This window comes from Siphateles boraxobius, unplaced genomic scaffold, assembly GCF_051911475.1.
Source record: "Siphateles boraxobius isolate OS27281-9 unplaced genomic scaffold, OSU_SipBor_1 99, whole genome shotgun sequence".
Taxonomy (NCBI): Eukaryota; Metazoa; Chordata; class Actinopteri; order Cypriniformes; family Leuciscidae; genus Siphateles; species Siphateles boraxobius.
This window is the reverse complement of record NW_027509229.1, coordinates 475,786-492,178: the sequence shown is the minus strand read 5'-3', so window position 1 is coordinate 492,178 and position 16,393 is coordinate 475,786. Positions and strand designations below refer to the sequence as shown.

General features: G+C 41.1%; 1 protein-coding gene across 1 annotated transcript in view; it reads right to left on the bottom strand.

Moving 5' to 3' along the window:
• Positions 1-40: 40 nt before the first annotated feature.
• The window catches only part of LOC143733365 (uncharacterized), a 58,898-nt gene continuing 42,545 nt past the window's right edge, over positions 41-16,393 (bottom strand). The window contains exons 25-32 of the mRNA XM_077225057.1: positions 8,919-8,954; positions 8,778-8,822; positions 8,664-8,696; positions 7,719-7,865; positions 7,591-7,645; positions 7,328-7,510; positions 5,665-5,742; positions 41-881 (exon numbers count right to left, since the gene is read on the bottom strand). Coding sequence (XP_077081172.1) covers positions 697-881; positions 5,665-5,742; positions 7,328-7,510; positions 7,591-7,645; positions 7,719-7,865; positions 8,664-8,696; positions 8,778-8,822; positions 8,919-8,954 — 762 coding nt within the window. The 3' untranslated portion in view covers positions 41-696. The remainder of the gene's footprint in view (positions 882-5,664; positions 5,743-7,327; positions 7,511-7,590; positions 7,646-7,718; positions 7,866-8,663; positions 8,697-8,777; positions 8,823-8,918; positions 8,955-16,393) is intronic.

Below are 16,393 nucleotides of genomic sequence, written 5' to 3'. Positions count from 1 at the left end.
GTGTATTATTGAACGGTTCAGAGACATGAGCTCTATGAAATGATTTACTGAAAAGTGGCTTTATTCAGTTTTTCTTACAATATCATGCTGTAGAAACTCGCTGTACACACACATCAGTAACTCAGAAATAATAAATAGTATTAAAATCATATTTAATAGTTACAGCACCAATATCTAGTGGATATGGTTGATAAAGCCCACAGACGGCCAAGGGCGTATTTTACAGTAAGTGTGTCTGAAGCATCGCATTCATCAAATGTAAAACGTTTAAGAACTAAATGTAAGAATAAAATGGCAAAGAAAATCATCTTTGGAACATATCCGTGTTCATTTCTCGACGCCTCCAGTTATTACTGTTGCCGGTCGGATGTTTCGGTACTGTAAACCCCTCACGAAGCTCACCGCTGCACTTCATTACAGCATTACACTGGACAAACACACTTTTAACTACGTCGGTACAAGGGTTGGATTTTTTTTTTTTTTTACATCAACTATTTTGCCGGTGTGATTGTGTTTGTTTTTCTGTTGTATCTACACATGTTGGTTCTTCAAGCCTGTGGATGTTCTTGAATTACTCTGATGGACTCTTGCACAGTCTCTCTCTCTCTCTCTCTCTCTCTCTCTCTCTCTCTCTCTCTCAGCGTTTGCTCCGAGACGCTCCGCCTGCAGTTCTGTTCCTCCTCCCTCCTCCGGGTGTTAATGGCTCTTGGGGTTGGAGGTCTTCCCGTGAGGCGCAGCTCCCTGACACGCTGAGGTGTCACAGATCCCAGGCGCCCCCTGGTGTCCCGGTCTGCCGGCTCTCCCTGCCTCTCCTGGCTCTCCCGGGTCTCCAGGCGCTCCGTCTCGGCCGTCTTTCACAATGCCACGCACTCCTGGCAGACCTGATGAACAACACCACACAGTGACCCTAAGAATATCTACTAATACTCTATTTCAATAGTCCACTTTGGTCATTCTATTAAAGTATTAATTTAATGTCAGTTCCCTTTCAGTCGCTCACGTTCGACGTAACAACGTAATCGGGATCGCCTTGAGAGACCAATCTACTTCGAGAGTATTAAAATGAGCCAATGCACACTGGCATGTGATAATAACAGTGCGAGCATATATGAGCAGCAGGTGCGTCGCATATTGTCTTTCGCTTCGGAGCCGTGCGGTTCTAATGTTCTTGCTCTACAATCTTCTGACAGTGTTAAACTTCAAAAGAAGAAAACGAGTCTGCTCTTCATATCTACTCTTCAGCCTCTTCAAGGCTGGTGTTGGTGTTACAGCGCTGGCCGCGATCTCACAGAGAGCAAAACAACCGTTTTCACAGCTCAGAATGTTGCGCCTTCAATGAGAATGTGAGTGCTCACATCGTGCTATCGTCCTGTTGTGTAGCCGCGGCAATCCCTGGGTGCTTCAGCACCAGAGAGAGCAGTTTTTCCTGAAAGAACATACACAGTTTGACACTGCGTCTTTTTCAAGACGTCATTCAAACCGTGTGTTTCTGGATGCGGTCGTTTCCAATCCTCATCTGACGGCCACGATCACTGTTTCACATGCCTGGGCTTAAGTGTGCTGAAACTGTGCTCGTGGGTGGTTTATGTTCTCTCTGAGAGCATGACCACGTTGTTCGTCTTGCCTTTCTTATTAAGGTTAAGTTTTCAGCGTGCCGTGTGCCATCGAGCTGCCGGCTGACAGCGCGAGTTGTCACGGCAACCCAGCGCGCGCCGTTCGGTGCTCTAGATGTGTGGTCGAGACTCAAGTGCCTTAAACGAGGTGGAGTCCCCTCGCCTATGCCCTGATCTAGTTCTTCTGGTACACCAGAAAAGGGCTACTTCTGCGGATAGCCAGGGTGACCGAAGGATTATAGTGAGGGCTTCCCCGCCCAGTAACCAATCCGTGTGGGCCCCTCACTCCTCTATTGCATTGTAAACATGTTGAGACTGTTTGTGGGTGGTTATATTCCTTTATGAGATGTCAGCACATTGTTCATCTTGCCCTTTTCATTAAAGTTAAGCAATCAGCGTGCTGTGTGCCATCGAGTTGACGGCCACATTCACTGTCTCGCATCCCTGGCAGCTTCTGAATGGGATGCTGGTCATTCTCATGATGGACCTAGCATTTCATTTGGGGCTCCAGGGGAGGATTAGACGTCGATTGCTGCATCATAGAGAGGGTTGTTACGCTCTGGAAATTAAGATGATGCTGAGCTCCCACTATAATGGTGTGCATGCTCATGCCGAATCAGATTCAGACTCGACAGCCATGCTTTCCCGGGTTACACTGTGCAGTGCGACGCGTAATCGCCTTACCCCGCCCCCGTGCCTTCCCGGATGTGTATGAAAAACTTTTTGCAGTATGGAAGCATTTTGGTGCCAATATGGCAAGCCAAACGGGCCAAAAGCAGCAAAAAGGCCAAAACAGTCATAATGCATGAGGATAGTTCTGAGTCGGGGTTTAGCTGCGCCTGGTGACTGACCGTGTTTAAAGTCACAGCGCTGGCCCTCGGTCAGATGATGTCCACCCTAGTGGTCCAGAAGCGCCCCCTGGCTAAACCTTGCATCGATGTTCCCATCTCACGAGTTAGCCTTTCAGTAGCCCTGAGATGGGCGACCCAGAGTCAGCTGCTCTCCCCCGGAGGAGGGTCGGGCGGAGAACTTTTGTTGAAACAATCTGTTCCGCCACTGGCGTCTCAGCCAGCGGTACCAAATTTTCCATCTTCTCTATCTCTGGGTCCCAAGAGAGCGAAGTTGGCGGGTTGCGACGCAATGCCTTGCCACCCTCTGCCCCCTCTTGCTTTGCCAGTGGTAGCCTGATGTGCTTGAGGCCGCGCCTATGCCGTCTCATTCATCCCCTACTGATCGGTAGAGTCAGGTTAGTGTTGCACTGCACACTCAGATCCCACTTCGGGCCGCTATGCTGTCCGAGTCAGGTCCCATCATTCCGCCGCCCAGCCCCACCTCGGGTACGTCTGTCGTGCCGTTGGTCCCGCTTGTACGGTGTCTGGGAGCATGGCTAGCGCTCCCAGACATGTGCGAGCCTGTTGTTCGTATCCTCAACTACCTGAACGACTGGCTTATCTCTCGCCCAGTCGAGAGAGCAGTTGTACGAACACAGGGACGTGGTGCTCAGTCACCTCAGCCACCTAGGGCTTAAGGTCAACTGAGAAAAGAGCAAACTTACCCCCGGGCAGAGGATCTCTTTTCTCGTTATGGAGTTGGACTCGATCAACATGACAGCACGCCTCACTGAGGCCCGTGTCCAGTCAGTGTTGAGCTGAGTGAGCTCGCTCAGACGCAGAACAGCGGCACCTCTGAAACTTGGACTTGCTCTCTCAGAGACGGGGCACCCTATGGCACCCGCGTCCAGACCTCTGGAAACTCCATGTCTGGTCCCTGACAGGACACGGAGGTTCTAGGTGACCTACCCCCAGCGGTAGTTGACACCATCACTTCCGCTAGAGCCCCCTCTACCAGGCGCCTCTATGCGTTGAAGTGGAACCTATTTGTTGACTGGTGTTCTTCTCATGAGGAGAACCCCCTGTGCTTTCCTTCCTGCAAGATGGGTTGGAGCGAAGGCTGTCTCCCTCCACCCTTAAAGTGTATGTTGCCGCTATCGCCGCACAACACGATGCAGTTGAAGGTAAGTCGTTGGGAAAGCACAACCTGATCGTCAGATTCCTGAGGGGGGCGAGGAGACTAAATCCGCCTCGCCCGCTCTCTATACCCTCTTGGGATTGTCTCTGGTCCTTTCGGCTCTTCAGAGACCACCCCTTGAGGCTTTTCAATCAGCTGAGTTAAAAATTCTATCTTGTAAAACAGTTCTCCTGGTTGTTTTAGCCTACATCAAGAGGGTAGGGGACGTGCATGCATTTTCGGTTGACGAATCATGCCTAGAATTCGTCCCGGCTAACTCGCACGTGATCCTGAGACCCCGGCCTGGATACGTGCCCAAGGTTCCTACCACTCCCTTCCGGGACCAGGTGGTGAACCTGCAAGCGCTGCCTTCAGAAAAGCCCTGGCTTTTCTCTGTCACATCCGCGCCTGTACCTGGACAGAACGCAAAGCCTCAGGACCTCAGATCAGCTCTTCGTCTGTTACAGAGGCCAGCAGAAGGACAAGGCTGTCTCCAAGCATAGGATGGCCCACTGGATAGTGGATGCCATCGCCTTGGCTTATGAAGCCCAAGGCGTGCCTTGCCCGCCCAGGTTGAGAGCCCACTCCACTAGGGGTGTCGCTTCTTCTTGGGCGCTGGCACACAGCGCCTCGCTAACAGATATCTGTAGAGCTGTGGGCTGGGCGACACCTAACACGTTCGCTAGGTTTTAGAGTCAACGTGTTGAGCCGGTTTCTTCCTGTGGTAGCTTCAACCGCTTCAACCAGCTGGTAACACCGAAGTTCCCACTCTAGTGTCGGCTTGCTGCGCCACTCCCCTCCACATGGAGCGGATACGTGCACTTCTTTGCTCCAGTCGAGTTCCCCACCAGGCAAACCCTGTAGAGTTCCTCCGCACCCCTTCGGCAGTCAGACGTTGTGGAGCGTCCGACGCCAGGCCTAGTACTCGTATGCTTGTGTAACTTGTTCTAGGCTGGGTTCCATATGTTCTGATCCCTGTGGCGATCCCATATGAGTATTCTTCCACGATCAGCTCCCTGCGGTGAGCCCGTTTTTTTTTCCCTTGGCAGAGTCCGCTCTGCCGTCACAGTCTGGTGTAGCCTCCCCCTTTTCAGGCTGGAGCCACCCCAGTGACATTCCCTATGTTGCACTGTCCCTTCCGGCCAGTCCATATGTGTATTCTCGACATTACCTTCCTTCGGGCAGGATGTGGCTCTGCAGCGTCCCTCTCCCCTGGAAAGGCACGCTTTTCCAGTGTTATCCAAGAGTTCCACTATGTGGGTTATAACGGAACAGCAGTTCGAATTCCCTCTACGCAGGCCTACCGCCCCAGCCAGTTGGGGGTCTGAGAGTGTTGAGTAGGGCGCTGGATGGGATCCCAATTACACCGTTACGTCGAACTTGACGACTGAAAGGGAACGTCTCGGTTACTAATGTAACCCTCGTTCCCTGAGGGAGGGAACGGGAGACGTAACACCCCGTTGCCACGGTTGCTGACCATAGCTTTATGGCCGAACACGTCTCGGCTCCTCATCCTCAGCGTAAAACAATATGCGACGCACCTGCTGCTCATATATGCTTGCGCTGCAAGCAGAGCAGCTGATGCAATTATCGCATGCCAATGTGCATTGGCTCATTTTAATACTCTCGAAGTAGATTGGTCTCTCAAGGCGATCTCGATTACGTTGTCACGTTGACCTTACGTCTCCCGTTCCCTCCTTCAGGGAATGAGGGTTACGTTAGTAACCGAGACGATTTCTCGTCTGTTTAGCTCTGTGTTGAACTGATGTTTATAAGTTCAGTTAATCACTCATTAATACATCATGGGAATAGATCCCGGTTTGTACTGCCACTTCTAGACTAACTAGCACATTTTTACATGCTAACAATTTAGTTAAGTGTGTTTTTGAAAAGTAATTTAATGTTTAAGATTGTTTACACTCATTTAACCTAAACAGCATTTACAAAGACAAGCTACACCAAACTAATAATTTGACTCTACGTGTGTGTTTGTTCACTTCGAGAAGAGCAAATGTTGGGCTGGAGTCACACTTGACGTACTCACCCGGTTCACCCTGGTCTCCAGTGGGCCCTTCAACGGCTTTCCCTATGGGCCCCTTATCTCCTGGCTCTCCAGCGTCCCCTGCAGGAATCAGATGCATACAAAATGTTCACTGTCCCACCAGTGCTTTCTTTATAAAGCTGCCAGTCGACGCCAGCATTTTTCATCATTTTCACAAAAGTTTCATGGCACCCAGAATATTTTTTGTATGAATATCTGAACATGCAATATATCAAAAGAAAGAACAGTGTCTGCTTTTAAACAAAGAAACAACAAAAAAAACATTTTATTTCAGCTTCATGCATTTTGTTTATCAACTCTTGAATGTGGGTAGTTTAAAAAAATGTTAGCAAAAAGCTCAGATATTAGAATCTTTGGCCTTTGACTCGTTCAGATCGAGTCCATCAACACCCCTAAAGCTTCACAGTGCATTCCTCTTCACTGCTTAACATATACACCAAAACTGCCTGACGTTATTGAATTAAATGCAGTTTAATGTTTGATTATTTTACATGTGCTTCTATTGCTTGTTTCTGCTTCTTCTTCTATGTTTTAATCAGGAGATTCAGCCCTCTACCATATAACAGTCAAACATGGAGTGACGGAAAATACACTTTAAGGGGAAAGAGATCATTTCAAGATTTACTAATACATTATTAAAATCAAAAGTGGAATCTGTTCACATTATTTAATAGACCTGAGCTGATATTTACTAACAATGAACTGTTGTGTTTTCATTTACTAATGTTAGCAAAAGCTCATTAATGCTGTAACAAATGAATTGCTCAATGTTTTACTAATTTTAGTTCATACATGAACTAATGTTAACTAATGGGACCCTATAGTACAGTGCTACCGAAATGATCTTGCTCTGAGACTGACACACACATGGATGAGCAAATGCCTCAAACTGATCCCAGTTCCAAGACAAACTAGGTTTTCTAAAACCAATCTCCATCCACAGAGCGATGGGGATATATCTAATTAAATTTTTTTTCTCCATTCTGTCACTAATGGAGTTTGTGTTCTTGCCACTGTTCTTGAAAATTATTTTTCAGGTATCTAATTTACATTAGTTAATAGTTTTAGCCGTGGTATCGAAATTGTAATCGAGAATTGTTAAATTTCACATTCGTCATAACCTTATTTATTACAAATCAAGGATCTGCAGGTCAAGAACAGTAAGAGAACAGTATCAGGCTTTACCATGCGGACGCAGACCCTGTGTGGATCGAGTCACGCGTAGGACATCATACAGAGTGCTTCAACAAGCCATTATACGCAGTGTTTATAGTACGGTCACTGCGGCAGTCTTGTTAATTAGCAGTTTTTGCATGAGCTTAAATGTTTTTTTCAGTCAGAACAAGGTTATATTATTGAAACGTGTCTTTCACATCTAATAGTCAAACATTATTTTTTTATGAGCTCAAATATTCCAATAAAATGATATTAAGAAATGTCCATCCCTAATATCTCCATCCTGGAAAACACCCACAACCCCCTTATAGCACAGTGATTCTGACCAAACTGAAGAGCTCTGGGACCACAGGACCAGGACCACTGCTATAGCATCATTATTTACAAAATGTCAAAATCTAGTTTAGTTGTTAGGAGCACTTTAGAGATCTGAACCCCAGGGGAGGAGAGCTACTCCATGCTGCCTCACCTCGAGGGCCCGGGTCCCCCAGGTCTCCTGGCAGTCCTCTATAGCCCGGCGGGCCCAGGGCTCCGGGGTGGCCCACGGACCCCACTTCTCCCTGCTGTCCTGCAGGCCCAGCGGGTCCAGGCCGGCCCACGGCACCAGGGGCCAGGGGTCTCCTCAGGTTAGCGGCGAGCTGAGCGATCTGGTCTGAGGGGAACATCAGCCAATTTAAGACAGGTCGCATCGCGAAGCTTTTCATAAATACAGTGGTAAATTTAAGGTTGTACCATCGATCATTGAGCCACATAGTTCCCTGATGTGCTGCTCACTGGTCAGTTTGCCCTGCAACAGAACCACAACACATATTTCAGGTCTATAGCACAGACCCAACATATATTGTGAGGCGGTTACGTACAGGAACACCAGTCTTTCCAGAGACCCCTGGAAAACCCTGTTCTCCCTGGAATCCCATTGGTCCTGGTTTCCCAGGAGCCCCTCTGCCTCCAGTCTCTCCCTGGGGTCCCACAACTCCTTTGGCTCCCAGTTCACCTCGCTTACCAGCCTGTAACATGGGGGACATGGAGGAATGATTGTCCTCAGGTAGTAGCATAATACGTTTTGCATTTGGTCCTTTCCTTTAGCTTAGAAGGTTTATTCCCAACTAAAAATAAGTAGCTGCCAGTCCTCACGGGTCAATATGCAAACATGGCATGTTTGAAAGCAGTTGCCAAGCTATCAGCAGGATCTAAATTAGGAAAACATAACCGTGGCTATAGACCCGCAGTCGGGCGTGCCATTGCTTCCGGGCCAGCACCACAAATCGTACATATTTTACACCCATTACATCAAATATTGGGGTACCTGCCCGCATGCAGGACTCAGAAGCGTCCCGCAGCTCAGGAAGACTGGTGTGTGTGACACGGCCTTCTGTTATCAACAGTCCTTATGAGAGCCCATGAAGCTCTACACTGTTTATTTAGTGTTTACATGTGCTTTTACTCATTCTGAACATGAGTACTGTAACGAGCGCTCACACACACACACACACTGCACTGGAATAATAGTCTACAGTTAGACAGCGTTAAAGAGGAAAAACTTCTCAACTGTCACTCTTTTCTTTTATTCATAGCAACATTTACCGTAGCTGATGAATGTGGAAACAATGTTAATGCATGTATTGTCAAAGAAAATACAGCAAAAAATATATAAATGACAATGAAATAAAAAAGATTAGAAATCATTATATTCTGGATTTAAAGTAAAAAAATAAACAGGCAAATATGTAAATAATTATAAATTAAAAAGGCAAATGAATGAAAAGAGGATCAGAAAGATTTTCTACTGATAAATGAGCGCTCACCTCTCCTTTCTGGCCGACGGGGCCGTAGGGGCCCTGAAAGAAGAGGAAAGAGTCAGAAACATGGACCTTGAGTGGAAAGGAACAGAAGACTATTGATGTGAAAGAGTTACGTACGGGCTCTCCGTTCTCCCCTGGTAAACCATCACTTCCAGCAACTCCCTAAAACACACCAGCACACACCAGTAGAGGAAACATGCATGCGGTTCACAGCTTTCCATCATACAGTCGTTTCCCTCATACAGTCTGCAATCTTACCATATCTCCTTTAGGCCCTCCCGCTCCGCCTGGACCCTGAGAGAGAGAGACACTCGAGTTAATGTGTGTGTGTGTGTGCAAGCAGAACTGAGAAGACAAACAGGCTTTTATCTGATCACCAGTGTCTGTGTCTTTAGAGCAGAGGTGACAAACGGTACAAGAGTCTTGCCATTCATTTAATTCTGCTCCACCTTAAATAACATTAAAACTGAGCATGTGTTTCTAGCAGGTAAAATGCAGCACATACATGACATTTTACATTTACATTTATTCATTTAGCTGACGCTTTTATCAAAAGCGACTTACAATTGCTATATGTCAGAGGTCGCACGCCTCTGGAGCAACTAGGGGTTAAGTGTCTTGCTCAGGGACACATTGGGGTCTCACAGTGGATTCGAACCCGGGTCTCTCACACCAAAGGCATGTGTATTATCCACTGCGCCACCCCATCACCACCGACATCACTCGATGACCTCATCTTTCACGGTCAAACCTGTTATTCACACAAGCCAGCGAATCTCACTACATTACTGCCGTTCTCTACAGTATACCTGTGTAAAAGTGCAGAGTGAGGATTTAGCACTTACTAGCATGAAGAATGCTAGCATAAACAGATATGCATAGAGATCGATTTAAGATTCAAACTCTATTCGATACAAAAACTGTCTTGTGTGATTTCTTGATTTTAACGTTGGTCATATATTATACGAGTTTATATATTATGTTTTCTGAATATCCACATGATTGCAAATGTGACATTGATTTTATACAACAGTTCAACGAATGAAAGGGTAATATTAAGTGATGATCATTTTAAACACAGTATTGTCACTATTTTTGCTCTATAGTGTTGGTGAACGAATCGTGAGTCAATGATTCATTCATAATTACAGCTTCTTGCTTCGTTACTGAAAAAAAAAAATAACTCGACGTCATAAACACTATGGGCCCTATTTAAACGATCTAAGCACGTGTGAAGCGCAGGGCGCAAGTGCAGTTAGTGTGTCCGAACCCACTCCTGCTAGTTTAACAACGGGAAAAACGGTAGGTGCTCCCGGTGCATGATCTAAAAGTGTGTTTTATCTCTATTCTCTTAATGAGTGATGTGTGTGTTTTATCTCTATTCTCTTAATGAGTGATGTGTGTGTTTTATCTCTATTCTCTTAATGAGGGATGTGTGTTTTATCTCTATACTCTTAATGAGTGATGTGTGTGTTTTATCTCTATTCTCTTAATGAGTGATGTGTGTGTTTTATCTCTATTCTCTTAATGAGTGATGTGTGTTTTTATCTCTATTCTCTTAATGAGTGATGTGTGTGTTTTATCTCTATTCTCTTAATGAGTGATGTGTGTGTTTTATCTCTATTCTCTTAATGAGTGATGTGTGTTTTTATCTCTATTCTCTTAATGAGTGATGTGTGTGTTTTATCTCTATTCTCTTAATGAGTGATGTGTGTGTTTTATCTCTATCCTCTTAATGAGTGATGTGTGTGTTTTATCTCTATTCTCTTAATGAGTGATGTGTGTGTTTTATCTCTATTCTCTTAATGAGTGATGTGTGTTTTATCCCTATTCTCTTAATGAGCGATGTGTGTGTTTTATATCTATTCTCTTAATGAGTGATGTGTGTTTTTATCTCTATTCTCTTAATGAGTGATGTGTGTTTTTATCTCTATCCTCTTAATGAGTGATGTGTGTGTTTTATCTCTATTCTCTTAATGAGTGATGTGTGTGTTTTATCTCTATTCTCTTAATGAGTGATGTGTGTGTTTTATCTCTATTCTCTTAATGAGTGATGTGTGTGTTTTATCTCTATTCTCTTAATGAGTGATGTGTGTGTTTTATCTCTATTCTCTTAAAGAGTGATGTGTGTGTTTTATCTCTATTCTCTTAATGAGCGATGTGTGTGTTTTATCTCTATTCTCTTAATGAGTGATGTGTGTGTTTTATCTCTATTCTCGTAATGAGTGATGTGTGTGTTTTATCTCTATTCTCTTAATGAGTGATGTGTGTGTTTTATCTCTATTCTCTTAATGAGTGATGTGTGTGTTTTATCTCTATTCTCTTAATGAGTGATGTGTGTGTTTTATCTCTATTCTCTTAATGAGTGATGTGTGTTTTATCTCTATCCTCTTAATGAGTGATGTGTGTGTTTTAACTCCATTCTCTTAATGAGCGATGTGTGTGTTTTATCTCTATTCTCTTAATGAGTGATGTGTGTGTTTTATCCCTATTCTCTTAATGAGCGATGTGTGTGTTTTATCTCTATTCTCTTAATGAGTGATGTGTGTGTTTTATCTCTATTCTCTTAATGAGTGATGTGTGTGTTTTATCTCTTCTCTTAATGAGTGATGTGTGTGTTTTATCTCTATTCTCTTAATGAGCGATGTGTGTGTTTTATATCTATTCTCTTAATGAGTGATGTGTGTGTTTTATCTCTATTCTCTGAATGAGTGATGTGTGTGTTTTATCTCTATTCTCTTAATGAGTGATGTGTGTGTTTTATCTCTATTCTCTTAATGAGTGATGTGTGTGTTTTATCTCTATTCTCTTAATGAGTTATGTGTGTTTTATCTCTATCCTCTTAATGAGTGATGTGTGTGTTTTATCTCTTCTCTTAATGAGTGATGTGTGTGTTTTATCTCTATTCTCTTAATGAGCGATGTGTGTGTTTTATCTCTATTCTCTTAATGAGTGATGTGTGTGTTTTATCTCTATTCTCTTAATGAGTGATGTGTGTGTTTTATCTCTATTCTCTTAATGAGTGATGTGTGTTTTTATCTCTATCCTCTTAATGAGTGATGTGTGTGTTTTATCTCTATTCTCTTAATGAGTGATGTGTGTGTTTTATCTCTATTCTCTTAATGAGTGATGTGTGTGTTTTATCTCTATTCTCTTAATGAGTGATGTGTGTTTTTTATCTCTATTCTCTTAATGAGTGATGTGTGTGTTTTATCTCTATTCTCTTAATGAGTGATGTGTGTGTTTTATCTCTATTCTCTTAATGAGTGATGTGTGTTTTTATCTCTATTCTCTTAATGAGTGATGTGTGTGTTTTATCTCTATTCTCTTAATGAGTGATGTGTGTGTTTTATCTCTATTCTCTTAATGAGTGATGTGTGTGTTTTATCTCTATTCTCTTAATGAGTGATGTGTGTGTTTTATCTCTATTCTCTTAATGAGTGATGTGTGTGTTTTATCTCTATTCTCTTAAAGAGTGATGTGTGTGTTTTATCTCTATTCTCTTAATGAGCGATGTGTGTGTTTTATCTCTATTCTCTTAATGAGCGATGTGTGTGTTTTATCTCTATTCTCGTAATGAGTGATGTGTGTGTTTTATCTCTATTCTCTTAATGAGTGATGTGTGTGTTTTATCTCTATTCTCTTAATGAGTGATGTGTGTGTTTTATCTCTATCCTCTTAATGAGTGATGTGTGTGTTTTCTCTATTCTCTTAATGAGCGATGTGTGTGTTTTATCTCTATTCTCTTAATGAGTGATGTGTGTGTTTTATTCCTATTCTCTTAATGAGCGATGTGTGTGTTTTATCTCTATTCTCTTAATGAGTGATGTGTGTGTTTTATCTCTATTCTCTTAATGAGTGATGTGTGTGTTTTATCTCTTCTCTTAATGAGTGATGTGTGTGTTTTATCTCTATTCTCTTAATGAGCGATGTGTGTGTTTTATATCTATTCTCTTAATGAGTGATGTGTGTGTTTTATCTCTATTCTCTTAATGAGTGATGTGTGTGTTTTATCTCTATTCTCTTAATGAGTGATGTGTGTGTTTTATCTCTATTCTCTTAATGAGTTATGTGTGTTTTATCTCTATCCTCTTAATGAGTGATGTGTGTGTTTTATCTCTTCTCTTAATGAGTGATGTGTGTGTTTTATCTCTATTCTCTTAATGAGCGATGTGTGTGTTTTATATCTATTCTCTTAATGAGTGATGTGTGTGTTTTATCTCTATTCTCTTAATGAGTGATGTGTGTGTTTTATCTCTATTCTCTTAATGAGTGATGTGTGTTTTTTATCTCTATTCTCTTAATGAGTGATGTGTGTGTTTTATCTCTATTCTCTTAATGAGCGATGTGTGTGTTTTATCTCTATTCTCTTAATGAGCGATGTGTGTGTTTTATCTCTATTCTCTTAATGAGTGATGTGTGTGTTTTATCTCTATTCTCTTAATGAGTGATGTGTGTTTTTTATCTCTATTCTCTTAATGAGCGATGTGTGTGTTTTATCTCTATTCTCTTAATGAGTGATGTGTGTGTTTTATCTCTATTCTCTTAATGAGTGATGTGTGTTTTTTATCTCTATTCTCTTAATGAGTGATGTGTGTGTTTTATCTCTATTCTCTTAATGAGTGATGTGTTTGTTTTATCTCTATTCTCTTAATGAGTGATGTGTGTCTTTTAACTCTATTCTCTTAATGAGCGATGTGTGTGTTTTATCTCTATTCTCTTAATGAGTGATGGGTGTGTTTTATCTCTATTCTCATAATGAGTGATGTGTGTTTTATCTCTATTCTCTTAATGAGTGATGTGTGTGTTTTATCTCTATTCTCTTAATGAGCGGTGTGTGTGTTTTATCTCTATTCTCTTAATGAGTGATGTGTGTTTTATCTCTATTCTCTTAATGAGTGATGTGTGTGTTTTATCTCTATTCTCTTAATGAGTGATGTGTGTGTTTTATCTCTATTCTCTTAATGAGTGTGGGTGTGTTTTATCTCTATTCTCTTAATGAGTGATGTGTGTTTTATCTCTATTCTCTTAATGAGCGATGTGTGTGTTTTATCTCTATTCTCTTAATGAGTGTGGGTGTGTATTATCTCTATTCTCTTAATGAGCGATGTGTGTGTTTTATCTCTATTCTCTTAATGAGCGATGTGTGTGTTTTATCTCTATTCTCTTAATGAGTGATGGGTGTGTTTTATCTCTATTCTCTTAATGAGTGATGGGTGTGTTTTATCTCTATTCTCTTAATGAGTGATGTGTGTGTTTTATCTCTATTCTCTTAATGAGTGATGGGTGTGTTTTATCTCTATTCTCTTAATGAGCGGTGTGTGTGTTTTATCTCTATCCTCTTAATGAGTGATGGGTGTGTTTTATCTCTATTCTCTTAATGAGTGATGTGTGTGTTTTATCTCTATTCTCTTAATGAGTGATGTGTGTGTTTTATCTCTATTCTCTTAATGAGTGATGTGTGTGTTTTATCTCTATTCTCTTAATGAGTGATGTGTGTGTTTTATCTCTATTCTCTTAATGAGTGATGTGTGTGTTTTATCTCTATTCTCTTAATGAGTGATGTGTGTTTTATCCCTATTCTCTTAATGAGCGATGTGTGTGTTTTATCTCTATTCTCTTAATGAGTGATGTGTGTGTTTTATCTCTATTCTCTTAATGAGTGATGTGTGTTTTTATCTCTATTCTCTTAATGAGTGATGTGTGTGTTTTATCTCTATTCTCTTAATGAGTGATGTGTGTGTTTTATCTCTATCCTCTTAATGAGTGATGTGTGTGTTTTATCTCTATTCTCTTAATGAGTGATGTGTGTGTTTTATCTCTATTCTCTTAATGAGTGATGTGTGTTTTTATCTCTATTCTCTTAATGAGTGATGTGTGTGTTTTACCTCTATTCTCTTAATGAGTGATGTGTGTGTTTTATCTCTATTCTCTTAATGAGTGATGTGTGTGTTTTATCTCTATTCTCTTAATGAGTGATGTGTGTTTTTATCTCTATTCTCTTAATGAGTGATGTGTGTGTTTTATCTCTATTCTCTTAATGAGTGATGTGTGTGTTTTATCTCTATCCTCTTAATGAGTGATGTGTGTGTTTTATCTCTATTCTCTTAATGAGTGATGTGTGTGTTTTATCTCTATTCTCTTAATGAGTGATGTGTGTGTTTTATCTCTATTCTCTTAATGAGTGATGTGTGTGTTTTATCTCTATTCTCTTAATGAGTGATGTGTGTGTTTTATCTCTATTCTCTTAAAGAGTGATGTGTGTGTTTTATCTCTATTCTCTTAATGAGCGATGTGTGTGTTTTATCTCTATTCTCTTAATGAGTGATGTGTGTGTTTTATCTCTATTCTCGTAATGAGTGATGTGTGTGTTTTATCTCTATTCTCTTAATGAGTGATGTGTGTGTTTTATCTCTATTCTCTTAATGAGTGATGTGTGTGTTTTATCTCTATTCTCTTAATGAGTGATGTGTGTGTTTTATCTCTATTCTCTTAATGAGTGATGTGTGTTTTATCTCTATCCTCTTAATGAGTGATGTGTGTGTTTTCTCTATTCTCTTAATGAGCGATGTGTGTGTTTTATCTCTATTCTCTTAATGAGTGATGTGTGTGTTTTATCCCTATTCTCTTAATGAGCGATGTGTGTGTTTTATCTCTATTCTCTTAATGAGTGATGTGTGTGTTTTATCTCTATTCTCTTAATGAGTGATGTGTGTGTTTTATCTCTTCTCTTAATGAGTGATGTGTGTGTTTTATCTCTATTCTCTTAATGAGCGATGTGTGTGTTTTATATCTATTCTCTTAATGAGTGATGTGTGTGTTTTATCTCTATTCTCTGAATGAGTGATGTGTGTGTTTTATCTCTATTCTCTTAATGAGTGATGTGTGTGTTTTATCTCTATTCTCTTAATGAGTGATGTGTGTGTTTTATCTCTATTCTCTTAATGAGTTATGTGTGTTTTATCTCTATCCTCTTAATGAGTGATGTGTGTGTTTTATCTCTTCTCTTAATGAGTGATGTGTGTGTTTTATCTCTATTCTCTTAATGAGCGATGTGTGTGTTTTATATCTATTCTCTTAATGAGTGATGTGTGTGTTTTATCTCTATTCTCTTAATTAGTGATGTGTGTGTTTTATCTCTATTCTCTTAATGAGTGATGTGTGTTTTTTATCTCTATTCTCTTAATGAGTGATGTGTGTGTTTTATCTCTATTCTCTTAATGAGCGATGTGTGTGTTTTATCTCTATTCTCTTAATGAGCGATGTGTGTGTTTTATCTCTATTCTCTTAATGAGTGATGTGTGTGTTTTATCTCTATTCTCTTAATGAGTGATGTGTGTTTTTTATCTCTATTCTCTTAATGAGCGATGTGTGTGTTTTATCTCTATTCTCTTAATGAGTGATGTGTGTGTTTTATCTCTATTCTCTTAATGAGTGATGTGTGTTTTTTATCTCTATTCTCTTAATGAGTGATGTGTGTGTTTTATCTCTATTCTCTTAATGAGTGATGTGTGTGTTTTATCTCTATTCTCTTAATGAGTGATGTGTGTCTTTTAACTCTATTCTCTTAATGAGCGATGTGTGTGTTTTATCTCTATTCTCTTAATGAGTGATGGGTGTGTTTTATCTCTATTCTCATAATGAGTGATGTGTGTTTTATCTCTATTCTCTTAATGAGTGATGTGTGTGTTTTATCTCTATTCTCTTAATGAGCGGTGTGTGTGTTTTATCTC